The sequence below is a fragment of the Halictus rubicundus genome, chromosome 1, assembly GCF_050948215.1.
Source record: "Halictus rubicundus isolate RS-2024b chromosome 1, iyHalRubi1_principal, whole genome shotgun sequence".
Classification (NCBI taxonomy): domain Eukaryota; kingdom Metazoa; phylum Arthropoda; class Insecta; order Hymenoptera; family Halictidae; genus Halictus; species Halictus rubicundus.
The window spans coordinates 17,743,363-17,755,451 of NC_135149.1; the positions used below are offsets into that span (position 1 = coordinate 17,743,363).

The 12,089-nt window shown below is 36.2% G+C and overlaps 1 protein-coding gene and 2 long non-coding RNA genes across 7 annotated transcripts in view; 2 read left to right on the forward strand and 1 right to left on the reverse strand.

Moving 5' to 3' along the window:
• The window catches only part of Dsh (Segment polarity protein dishevelled), a 13,156-nt gene continuing 1,067 nt past the window's right edge, over positions 1-12,089 (forward strand). The window contains exons 1-10 of one of the 4 annotated variants that reach the window (XM_076791148.1): positions 1-730; positions 2,973-3,042; positions 3,661-3,919; positions 4,071-4,253; positions 4,345-4,555; positions 4,694-4,822; positions 4,895-5,109; positions 5,198-5,689; positions 6,569-6,817; positions 8,610-10,325. In XM_076791148.1, the coding sequence (XP_076647263.1) occupies positions 570-730; positions 2,973-3,042; positions 3,661-3,919; positions 4,071-4,253; positions 4,345-4,555; positions 4,694-4,822; positions 4,895-5,109; positions 5,198-5,689; positions 6,569-6,817; positions 8,610-8,644 (2,004 nt within the window). In that variant the 5' untranslated portion in view covers positions 1-569 and the 3' untranslated portion in view covers positions 8,645-10,325. Of the gene's footprint in view, positions 731-2,972; positions 3,043-3,660; positions 3,920-4,070; positions 4,254-4,344; positions 4,556-4,693; positions 4,823-4,894; positions 5,110-5,197; positions 5,690-6,568; positions 10,326-12,089 lie in introns of those variants that run through there. The other 3 variants (XM_076791139.1, XM_076791130.1, XM_076791157.1) reach the window with 3 other exon arrangements.
• On the reverse strand, positions 737-10,755 carry LOC143355974 (uncharacterized). Of its 2 annotated transcripts, none has more exons than XR_013082594.1 (3): positions 10,617-10,755; positions 3,655-3,820; positions 737-999 (listed from the first exon to the last, which is right to left on the reverse strand). It is a non-coding gene; the product is annotated as an uncharacterized LOC143355974 (long non-coding RNA). The 2 variants fall into 2 exon arrangements; XR_013082593.1 differs by lacking the exon at positions 737-999 and adding an exon at positions 1,012-2,224.
• LOC143355954 (uncharacterized) lies at positions 10,626-11,855 on the forward strand. The gene is made up of 2 exons (XR_013082587.1): positions 10,626-10,767; positions 10,893-11,855. It is a non-coding gene; the product is annotated as an uncharacterized LOC143355954 (long non-coding RNA).

Sequence of the window (12,089 nt, forward strand, 5' to 3'; positions counted from 1 at the left end):
AGTGTTTCCAACGTCGGTGTTTCAGGTCTGCACCTAGTTCATGGTCGTAGATTTCCAAACCCCTCGCCATATTGAACAGCGGTGTTTCGACGCCATCTGTCGAAGGATCCGTCGAATGGCCGGGAGGGTGTAAAAATCATTCCGTGGATCGTCTTTCTATCTGCGCTCGCTTCGAATTGTCGAGCGTACTGTCGAGTACATTGGGGGATCCGCCGTGATCCGCCGCGAGTGTGTGTAATGTCGGCGAGAATGTTGACGTTTAATTCATCTCGTCGATTGCACCGTGTACGCGTCGCGCGGGACTGCCTCGAATAATGTCAATGGCTTCCTCGTAACTGGTTGCACGCGTTCTCGATAATGTTGCACGCAGCCGTGTTCGCGTAAGCTGCGAATACGGGCTACATGAGCGAACGGTCGTCGTACGCGCGAGGGCTTTGGCTCGAACTGTGACGCGCCATATTGGTTCAAGAGAATTGTTTCATAGTTAGTGAGGGGCCTTCGGTGCGATCAGTTTTTTTTTGTTTCCCCCCATTTCGCAAATGCACGCGTAATAACAGAATCCTGAGACGATGGAAGAGACGAAGATCATCTATCACATCGACGACGAGGAGACTCCGTACCTAGTGAAGCTCACCATATCACCGGAGAGGGTCACTCTGGCCGACTTCAAAAATGTCTTGAATCGGCCGAATTACAAGTATTTCTTCAAATCGATGGACGATGATTTCGGGTGAGTAGTCGATCGGCGATTAACGCATGTCTGCCCACGCAATCGAGGCTCGCGTACTCGTTCTATGGGAGCCTACGATTGTCACCATCCCGGCCACCTTATCTTTCATCTTCAGGATGAGTCAATGCCCCGCGATTTAACCCTTTGCGGTCCTACGTCGAGTCCGATTCGACATCGCATTTTCAGCTAACCGCCGAGCCTCGTCATAACAATTTGTCCCTATTTCCAATCGATGCTCGTGACTCCCGATATTTTTCCTACCGTCGTCACTGTATACAGTCAATACATCATTCGGGTTTCCTCTCGCCTCCCACGCACGTTTTGTAATTTGCGAGCTGTAGAATTAAGATTAACAGCTGCTGTGTTTAGCTTCAGAGCAGCAACCTCTACGCTTGAACCGAGACACACGGTGATGTCGAGGTAGTTTGCGATTTGCGTGTTTATTTAAAAACCGGTTGTTTTGGAATCAGTACATTTTTGTACGATAATTACATACGTGTTATTGTTTCTTCTTTCCGATAAAAACACGAGGGGTTGGGGCAGTTTGTGCCAGGCGAAAAACTTGTTTTATTATATAGGGAACATGTGTAAGGAAATTTGAACTGCATGTTCTATTCGGAAAATTACAAGTAGATAATTAGACTCCGGATTTTTATGCAAAATAAAAATTGTGTGCATTAATTGCAAAACACAGCAGCTACATAGACGTTTACTTATTTTTCCGAGGATTTTAATAAGTTGGACGCAATCCAGTAAGACTTTTAGATTCCTTAAATGTTTTCACAGTTTTGTATTTCATCTACTCATTTTTATCATAAACGCATAGAATCCTCAGTCTATTTATAATAAATCGCATTTTAACACATCGATATGGATATATTGGTGTAAATGCTTTATTTCGTTGATTAAATTTTGAAATGTTTAAATAGAATTAAATTGTGCGACGACGGCCGGAAATGGTAAAATAAATGCGGACTAAGTGCAACGAAAATAGCTAGGACCACAAAGGGATGCACAAAGTGTCCGACAGTCACATTTTGACAATTATCTGCCTTCTCTCAGCTCCGCGTACCATTTCCCGACAGTCGATTCACATTCTACACTCGGTCCATTTAAATCCCGATATATGTGAAGCGTTTTAAACTTTCTTTACTAAAGGTGACTATACACGCTCAACATTAAACGCTCGCTGAATACTATAGATGACTACACTTTCTCGTAAAAATGTTGGATTTCCTAACCATTTTGGTTGTCTTTATCATTAACATTTGATTATTCCGACGAATATTTGTCTATAATTTATCGTATAAAAATTTGATTTGATTTGAATAAAAACTTAATAATTCGGATAATACGAAAAATACCGGATGCTATGATCGAATCGCGGCAAAATTCAAATTTGCCTAGTACTATTCCGTAACGAAAGAGTTAAGTACTTTATGATGCACTGAGGTGTACTGGGTGTAGTCAAACAAAAAGCTTTTAGCTTGATCACTGAAAAAAATTTGTTCAGTTAGGGTACATTTTTCAATGTTTTTTTTCTGTTAAATAAACTTAAGTAAACTCGAAAGTATTGTTTGCTTATAACAATGACCATTTGTTCTACTTCTAAATATTTTGGAATTTTGATGTTATAGAAACTGAATCATCTATTTTGATTTGACTACATGTTTCTAGATTCATAGAAAAAAATTTTATTAAATTTTAATCCATGTTTCTCAGATCATCTATTAATACTAGAACTACCGAGCAATAAATGCGACTGACGTTTATTGCTTTGTGACAGTGACAACACTGTGCCCATTCAGACTTCATACAACTTTTATTGTAATATGTGCTTCAATGAAGACGTTCATTAAAAATTTCCGATGAAAACATTTTTACAATTTCAGTAATTGTAAAAGAAAAAATTAGGAACCAGTCATTTTGACTGGTCCGGTAGTTCTAGTGTTAAATCTGGAAGGAAGTCTTTAGGACTTCAACAATTAATCTTATTCAAAGATACATCCAACTGCACAAATAATTCAAATTATCTACCTCGGAATAAATTAAGTAAAGGTAAAAACTATAGAACATAATACTGTATACTTTTTCAGTTTCTTAATTAAAAAACCAAATTGAAAATGAACAATGCATTTTGTATTTTAAGAAATCGAAGCAAATATAGGAAATTATTTTCTAAAAATGGTTATGGTTTCATGATTGACTTGATACAATAAAAATGGTTTTTTTTTCTTGACAGTGTTGTGAAAGAAGAAATTGTCGATGATGATGCTCATCTTCCCTGTTTCAATGGACGGGTTGTCTCTTGGGTAAGATTTTCAATTCAAGTTATTACTAATTAATTTTTTTCTCAAGCTTATGACAATTATGTTATACGTGCAATTTATAAATGTGTGAAATGGATCTCAAACTAAGCTTTAAAGCATAAGCTTTAAAGATATTGATTTTAAAGATTATAAATACTACAGGTAATTATAAAAATCTACACAAGTTTTGCGATTATATATGTATTCACAAAACTTACAGCATGTAAACAATACAATAGTGTACTGTAGAATACAGAAACGTTAGTATTTTAATTACTTTTACGAAAGTATTAACCCTTTGACTGTGTACAATGTATTAATACACCCACACAAAAGTTTTATTACGATTGAAATGCTAATTGGAATAAATACTTTAATAGGTGCATTTTGTCATCATTTACAATACTATGAAGTTCAGAATACAATATTTTACTTGGAGATACATTTATGATCTTGAAATGACCTGGAAACTAATACCAAATAAAAAATTTAGTCGTATTATTAATTTTGTTAAACAACACAAACTCTATATTAGTGTTCTAAATGTAGAACAGTTAAAGGGTTGATTACTCCTGAACTGGGTATATTATAATTAAAATAAACAAATATATTTACCATCAGTTGGTGTCTGCTGAGGGCAGCAATGTGTCAGATGGTGCGTCTCAGTGCACAGATTCAGTGGCACACAGCGAGGCAAAGCATGATCGTGTTGATCATGTGACACCTGGTCACACAAATCGTGGCCCACCACCACTTTCTCATGACGACACTCTAACTGAAACTGAAAGTATTATAAGTAGTCGGCAAGGGCATCATTTACATAAAAGTTCAAGACACCATTCAGACAAGTACATTGACAAATACAAAAACAAGTACAATGGTATGTTATCTCCATTAATCTGTCCTTAATTAGTAAAGACTCTAATTATTGCTATACTGTTATACTCTTCTCTATAATACGTTTGTTAGAATTGATCATCATAAAAAATCATTGTTATCTAAACATTATTCTCATTTGTTTACTAACCCAGGACTTCGTATAAATGGTCATTCGAAACACAGATCAGGCCATGGTTATGAGACTGCTTCTATTTTAAGTTCAGATTTAGAGACAACCACATTTTTAGAGTCAGATGACGATGCAAGTAGCCGTATAACATCGACAACAGGCAGACACACTAATATGAGTAGTACAGTCGACAGAGCTACATTAGGTAAATCTATACCGAAGCTCGGAAATTTTTCTCCTTTATTCGAAGAATATAGAGTCGGGCTTTAGAATTAATTTTTGCATTTCAATGGTAGATCGACGTAGACCACAAAGAAGACGGCGTCACAGATTACTACCTATGTCAAGAACATCATCCTTTAGCAGTATCACAGACAGTACAATGTCCTTAAATATTATAACAGTTTCATTAAATATGGACACTGTAAACTTCCTTGGGATTAGTATTGTTGGTCAAAGTAACAAGGGTGGTGACGGGGGTATCTATGTTGGTTCCATAATGAAAGGGTATGTTTCAATTTATCCACATTTACATTACAAAACAGGCTCTGTATCATAAATTACATTAGTACAGAGTACACAACAAAAATACTATAATTACATGTACAAGTAATTACTTTAACATGTTAATTTTGGAATGCACAGGGGAGCTGTTGCTTTAGACGGTCGAATAGAACCTGGCGATATGATTCTTCAAGTAAACGATATTAACTTTGAGAACATGTCTAACGATGAGGCAGTTAGGGTACTGCGCGAAGTGGTTCAAAAACCAGGGTATGTGTGCTCTAATGATGCTTTGAATTTTATAGGAAGTGGGTAAAATAACACGGTCTATGAATCTTTCAGACCAATCAAACTAGTAGTAGCAAAGTGTTGGGATCCTAACCCAAAAGGATACTTCACAATACCACGTACAGAACCTGTACGACCTATAGATCCTGGTGCTTGGGTGGCACACACTGCTGCCATAAGGGGTGAAGGTTTCCCTCCACGCCCTCCGAGTGCCACAACTCTGACATCAACATCGAGCAGTCTTGCGAGCACTCTACCAGACACAGAAAGTAATTATTCTTTCTACAAGAACAATAATACAGGTCTCAAAGAAAGATGTTGGAAATAATAGGAGAGTAAATAATAACTTTTCCTTAGGACCACTAGAAGAGCTTCATCTCACGGTCAATACTGACATGCCCACAGTAGTAAGAGCAATGGCTCGACCTGACTCAGGGTTAGAAATCCGTGAACGTATGTGGCTTAAAATAACAATACCAAATGCGTTTATTGGCGCAGACGTGGTGGATTGGCTTAACACCCACGTGGAAGGGTTCATTGATCGTCGCGATGCCAGAAAATACGCATCCCTCATGCTTAAAGCTGGCTTCATTAGGCATACAGTGAACAAGATAACATTCTCCGAACAATGTTATTACATTTTCGGTGACTTGTGTTCAGCCATGAGCAGCATGAAATTAGACTGCGATACCGTTGGACCATTACCACCGCCAAATGCCTGGGACATGCCTTATTCAGGAACATATGCGCCTCATTCTGCAACTGGTTATAGTCCAATGCCATTTAATTTCACTAATGAACCAACTGTCTATGGTTATCATCGAGAAGAGAGTGTTCACAGTGGCTCAGGTGAGACTTACATTAGTATTTTGCAGGCATGGGCATTGAAAAACATTATCTTATTTCGTCTGATGTTGTTTTAAAATCATATCGGTCTCACATTGTCATTCAAATAATTGTTTAAATGTTTTCCTTAGTAACTTCTTCCACGTTACTCTAAAAATAAAAATACTTAATTAAGGGGCTGCTCGTGTAAACGCTGAAAAATGGATTAATTAACAGGATTTTTTTTTAAAGCGATAGTACGTCTACCATTATAATTTTGTTTTGTAATCGATTTAGCTACTCTTTCATCATACAGTATAATCTTTTATATAGTTTAAATTACTTGTTTGTTGGTTCTGTCTCGCCCACAATAAACGCATGTTTAAAAATCGTATCTTCCTGGCGTAGACGTTTTGAAATCTCAGGATGAACTAAAACAAAAAGGTCAAGATTATTTTTAATTAATTTCATACTTTTTTCGGTAATTTTTGTAATAAAATATAGTATGATAAATTCAACGTAAAAGTATAATTTGGTACCGGTAAAAGCGAGTATGTGGCCAATCAGCCATGTAGTTTTTGAGATTTTATCTACTTGAGGTGAAAGAAGTACTCCTGGGATTGTCATACCTTTGTCATTTTAGTAAATTTGGGAAAGTATTTTTAAGGTTTAATTCTTTCTAAAAAAAATGCAATATAAAAAAGAAATCGACTTTTTGACCAGTTTACATGAGACAGCCCACTTAAAATCAACAGGATGAAGTAAAATAAAAACTATAAAGTAGTGTAAATGTTAATGTAAATGATAATTTAAAATTGTTTTGTCTGTATTTTGAATAAGATTTGCCCAAGCCTGGTGCTTTAAGGACACAGGATGAATGTTCAAAACGATGTGTTTCAACAGGGGGTAGTAGTGCAGGTAGCGAACACATTTGCAAAGAACCAATCCATGACTTGAAGTCTTGTTCTTCGGCGTCCGAGTCCGAATTGCATATCCCATCGGTGCCAACAATGCCGAGTAAGAATTCTGGCAATGGAAACGGTTCGAATGGGAAACGATCGAATGGTAGTCGCAGTCGTTCCAGTGGTTCTGAACAGTCTGTGCAGACAGGAACTGGTTCAGGGAATCAACAGAACCAGCAAGACTTATCTGGTAGTAGACAGTCATTTCGCATTGCGATGGGAAATCCTTGTGAATTCTTTGTTGATGTTATGTAGATGCCGGTGTTGTAAATAGATGAGTTATAAATTTGGAGGCAAGACATACAATCGAACTTGAATGAATACTTTGAAAACGTTCAATGAAAAGTCTTTAGATACAATCTTTATTCTTGGTCCTCGGACGATGGGTCGATTTTGACCTAGGCTTGCCATAAGCTCCATCGAACTTCTTAATTTCCAGTTGCCAGCTTAGATTGACGATTGTTTATGTTAGTCATTTGAAAGTCTGATTTGAAGGGATAAATATTGTAACGAAGAGGATCTTCTTTTCAAGGTCATGTTTTCTGTCACTTCAAAGTCACTAGTGTTTCTCGTATATTGTACACGTAGTTGTTATTAATATAGATACGAACAATTATTTTTAATATTTTGTGCATCCCTTTTCGTTTAGTAAAATATTGAATCTTTTTTCTGAACAGATTAAAAAAATTTTCACTTGTAGTTCTATTTAAAAAAATATATAAATGACATTGAAATTTTGGAAAATACGAACTTGGAAAATAAACTTTTCTAGAACAGTATTTGCCACTTCAAAATAAATATTGCTTTCTTTTGGGTCTTTTTGTTATTAGAAGATTCTCCTATGTCCGAGGATTAATAATACCTTCATCTATTCTCTTTTTCCAGTAACACCAACAGCAAAAATTATTGTGTCTCGTTAGTGCATGTTCTCTGTTTACTGTAGGTAATATTTCAAAGTATTTATTCGCTGCCCTAGTTGATTTACTTTTCAGGTTTATGTAATTCGTACTTGAAATCTTTTAACAGTTTGTTTCTACGTGTTGTTTCAACACTTTACATTCCATCTCGTACTATGTACTCTTACAGTAATCGATATTTTTAAAAGTTCGTTCTTTATATTCGTTTAAATGTTTGCATGTAACACGTGAATTCGTAATGCTGGTCATAGATAAGAGAAGTTGTATCGGATCGTAACGTTATGAATATTCAACAAAGAGTAAAACAGGCATTTTTTATGTCGTAATAATGACAGTATTTCAATTTCAAACTCTTCTAAATTTTCATTAGATCTCTGTCTCTGTAGCTGTTCTTTTTTCCATCTCGGTATGATCTTTCACCGTTACTTTGATCGTTTCACGAGTATAAATTTGAAAAGATTATTTCCACTCGCGTGCTCCTTGCTTACGGGGCATAGCATTTCGTAACAAAACCCATATTTATAACTGTACCTCTATGCAAAGCCGAATGTTTGAACAAAATCGAACGCCAATAGATCGTTGAATTGCACATTGCTGTGAAGTCGAGTAAATCTCTTCTTTTGCATGAGACATGCAATTGCCGTGGTTGAACTTTTAGTACAGCAATAATATGGAACTAGCTAAAAGATTCTGAACGATTGAAAACAGAAAAAAAAGAGATCAGTATTTAATTCCATATAATGGTTTATTATTATAAATACACTATAACGCACGCTTCATTATACATATATATTATTGTGGTTGTAATTGTGATGTAAAGCACGAACGCACAATGAAAGTAGAGCACAAGCATGGTCATGTAAATAACACGGATTACGTCGAAGAATCTTTTTTTTAAGTAACGAGACAGCGCGAATAATTTGCTGAAATATATATACATATGTTATATATAAATATATATATACATATATACATAATGCATGTAAATTATAATTACTTTATTAAGAAATCATTGAACAAAAGGTACGTATTTTTATTAATATTTTTCCATTGCTTGCGTTCTAGGATTGTCTACGACAATGGGGCAGCTATTTCTTTAAAATCGAGAGGATATTGTTTACACAAAAAAAAAGAATAATGTTAAATGATTCACTGATCATTGCCTCTCGTGGAACGCGTGTGATTTCTTTTTAAATAATAAGCCGCTACCAACAAACGCAGAAGAAAAACCGAATGAACGAAGATTTCTGTATGTACAAAGAGAAATACATATGCGATACAAAATGACTATTGTATATTGAGCGATTATCGGTGAATCATTTAAGCTGATTATATTAGTCCGTGCGTGAAGGACCCTTTTTTTAAATTGTATTCCTACCGTTTCACGTTATTATTTGGACGAGAGAAATTGTTTACAATTATGTTATGTGGTACTGAATCACAGGTTCGACAATATGTAAATAGAACAAATTATGCTCATATTAAATGTGCCATCTTATGAGTGTTAGAGAAAGTACTGAAACAATGAAAGAGAGGAAGAAAGAAAGAAAGAAATGAATACTTGCGACACACATAATTTATATAGACGCTTTCCCAGGTGTATGCATTTCTTATCGTTTACGTTCATTCATTGTCATCTTATCTATAATTATCGAGTATCTTCTGCATCTCACATAAGCTTATTTAATTTCAACGAACTTCGTCACAACACATTTTTAATTGCGTCTTGCCGTTGCGTTTATTGTACGAATTTTTTTTATTTAGCGTACCTTGTTATATCGAAATGACGTTCTTCCCTTGTTTTCTTTTTTTTTTTATATAAATATATATGAACAACAAAATCCGCCAGAAAGTTATTCAAATTCGCGTGTGAAGAGAAAAACGAACTATATAAGATTCCTTCAAATATGGTTTAACGCGTTCGAAGCATTCTGATGCAACAGAATTTCAATGTTGTTTCTTTTGCTACAGGGTTTTTTCGCTCTAGCTTTTTATACCGACACAAATGATGATTCCCGTTGGTCTTCTATTTTTTTTTTTTTTTTAATATTTACAATGTGTATAATCTAGTGGATATTATCAATATCGTTTTATATGTGTATAACGTACAACCATGTTTGAACACGCAAGTTTTTGTGCAATTTTCCAAAGTAAAATCCATCGACGTTTTGCGTCTGCTTGGCAGCTTTTTAATTGACCCTCCGTATGCTATGCGGGAGTCATTCGCGACCCGTTGCGGTGGGAATAAGCTCGAGCGACAGTCAATATGTACAATTTTATTGGGATATAAGATGTGACGCTTTTCATTTCGAAATAAGAAAATCGCTATCCTCTCTTCTTCCTCTTCATCCGAAATACGACGAAAGCCGGTCCCGAGCAATCGTCTTATATCCAAAGATAACGGTAATGAAATATCAGCGTGGATCAGAAATGACTCCGGCATAGGCCTGGAACTCGCAGGAGTCCGAGGATTAAATAACGACTAAATTTTTACACCGACCCCGTAGAAGCTAATAAATACTAAACTTATACACATTACGAAACGGTTATTCTTCGGCTCGCGTCGATGCACAGATGTACATTGAAAGTTTCATTGGAAAATTGCGCACCGATAACTTCGAGTCGTTCGTCCCGACAAAATGTTTTCGTTTCGATCGTCGTTATTATGTAATTCGATAATCTAAGGAGAAGTAGTTACGCAAACTGTTTTATCAATCTATCGCTATGATACCAACCATTATATATTATTCTGTAAAATATATACATACTTTATGTTGCAGACAGGTTGTGTACAGTATGTCTGAGAAACACAAGACTTGAGTTCAAAGCAAAATGATTTATCATACGAAAAATCGATCAAGAAAAAGGAAAGAAACCGAAGGGACGGAAGTCGCGCAAGTTTTGTGGATCGCAGATATACTAGGAATTTCGTTTATTTTATTTTTCTATTTAATTGTGCTGCTCTAAAAGGACCTGGCTGCTTTCTGTCTAACAAATACAAAAAAACAACAACAACAACAACAACCGATAATACAAAAAAAAAAAACGACTCAAATTTCCTTTGCAACTTACGTTGTGCGCATGTGGATCACACCGTGTCAAAGACGTAATCGAGTCATTTTTATGCCTTGTGCTGCGCTGACGGTCGATGCAGAACTGCGTATGCACGAGGAGAGTCACACACAGACTAGCGATTTGGACAACAATAGCAGAGACAATATCTGTGAGTGTATTTTATTTTGCCTGGGACGAGCGAGCCCATTCGCTTGCCCCCTTTTCTTTCTGTATCTTTCTTTTCGTCCGATTATTAGAGGGTAATCTGTAATCTAATATCCGCCATTGACACAGATTCTGTCGAAATTGATCGGGGTGTCGATTAACTCAAAGAAAGAACCAATGATTCCACATGGAAAATGTTCCTGATATCGAAATCGACAAAAAATGTATCACAGAATTTGTGAGTAGAAAGATGCTTCGCTTTTGGGGGTGGGAGATTCAATTTTGGGCCGAGAAGTATTTGGCAAATTGAATTTTCTGCAAGGCGAACTGTCTCATCAAATAGTTTTATACCAGCTAGAATAAACATTTGAAATTAACGCGAGCTCATTGTTTCTGTGGAGTTGTTATCTTTTGAGATAAATTAAAAGACACCCTTTGTTCGTTTCTTGAACGACCGTCGAATTTCTTGTTTCTGGATTTGGTTTCAAGTAAGAGTATTTATTCCCTTGACAAGATTATGTTCAGTTGATACCGTTCACTATATTCTCACACAGCCGACCTAGACACACTGCGAATGCATCATCGATGCCAGTTTCCAACATTCTTGCACCTCTGACTGCTTGTTTAAACGAACCACACCGCATTATACGAGCATCCGTGTCTGTACAAATGCGAATGCGTCCACGGAATCTTAGTAGCATAGAGAACACTCGTGTGTATTTGAGAATAGCCTGTACAATGCTCTTGCATAAATCATACACAAGGCGAACATGTAGTTTTGTACCTGTACATGCAGACCCCCTCACCTGGCCAGTCTTGTTATGATAATCTTGTTGAATCACTCCTAGCGAGGCGAGACGACGCAATACACGTTCACGATTGTTCTGAACTAAGTTCTTTATATGCATCTGGAATTTTACTCGAGAGGAAATGCATCACACGCATGATCATTAGTCTCTCTATTCTCACAGAAAAATACTGAAGGAGGATTGAGATATGAAAATCTTGGTACAGACATGACGTCATTTGATGTACTTGCAGTTGAATGAATTCTTGAACATGGTACAATTTGATCTTCTTGAAAAATTAGGCCAGGGGTAATCAAACCTGATTGTACGTTTAATTGTATTCTAAATAAGTTTTCTTGATAACTATGAATTTTAAAAGTAGACTTTGCTAATTGCCATATGTTTGTTAAGGAAGACACCACGCTGCCATTTAAATGGAACATTACTAGAATTGAATGATACCAATTTCAACAGTTTAATCGAGTGTCCAGTGAATATGGCCTTTCCTTGCAATAAAATAAATAGTTACAATTAGTAA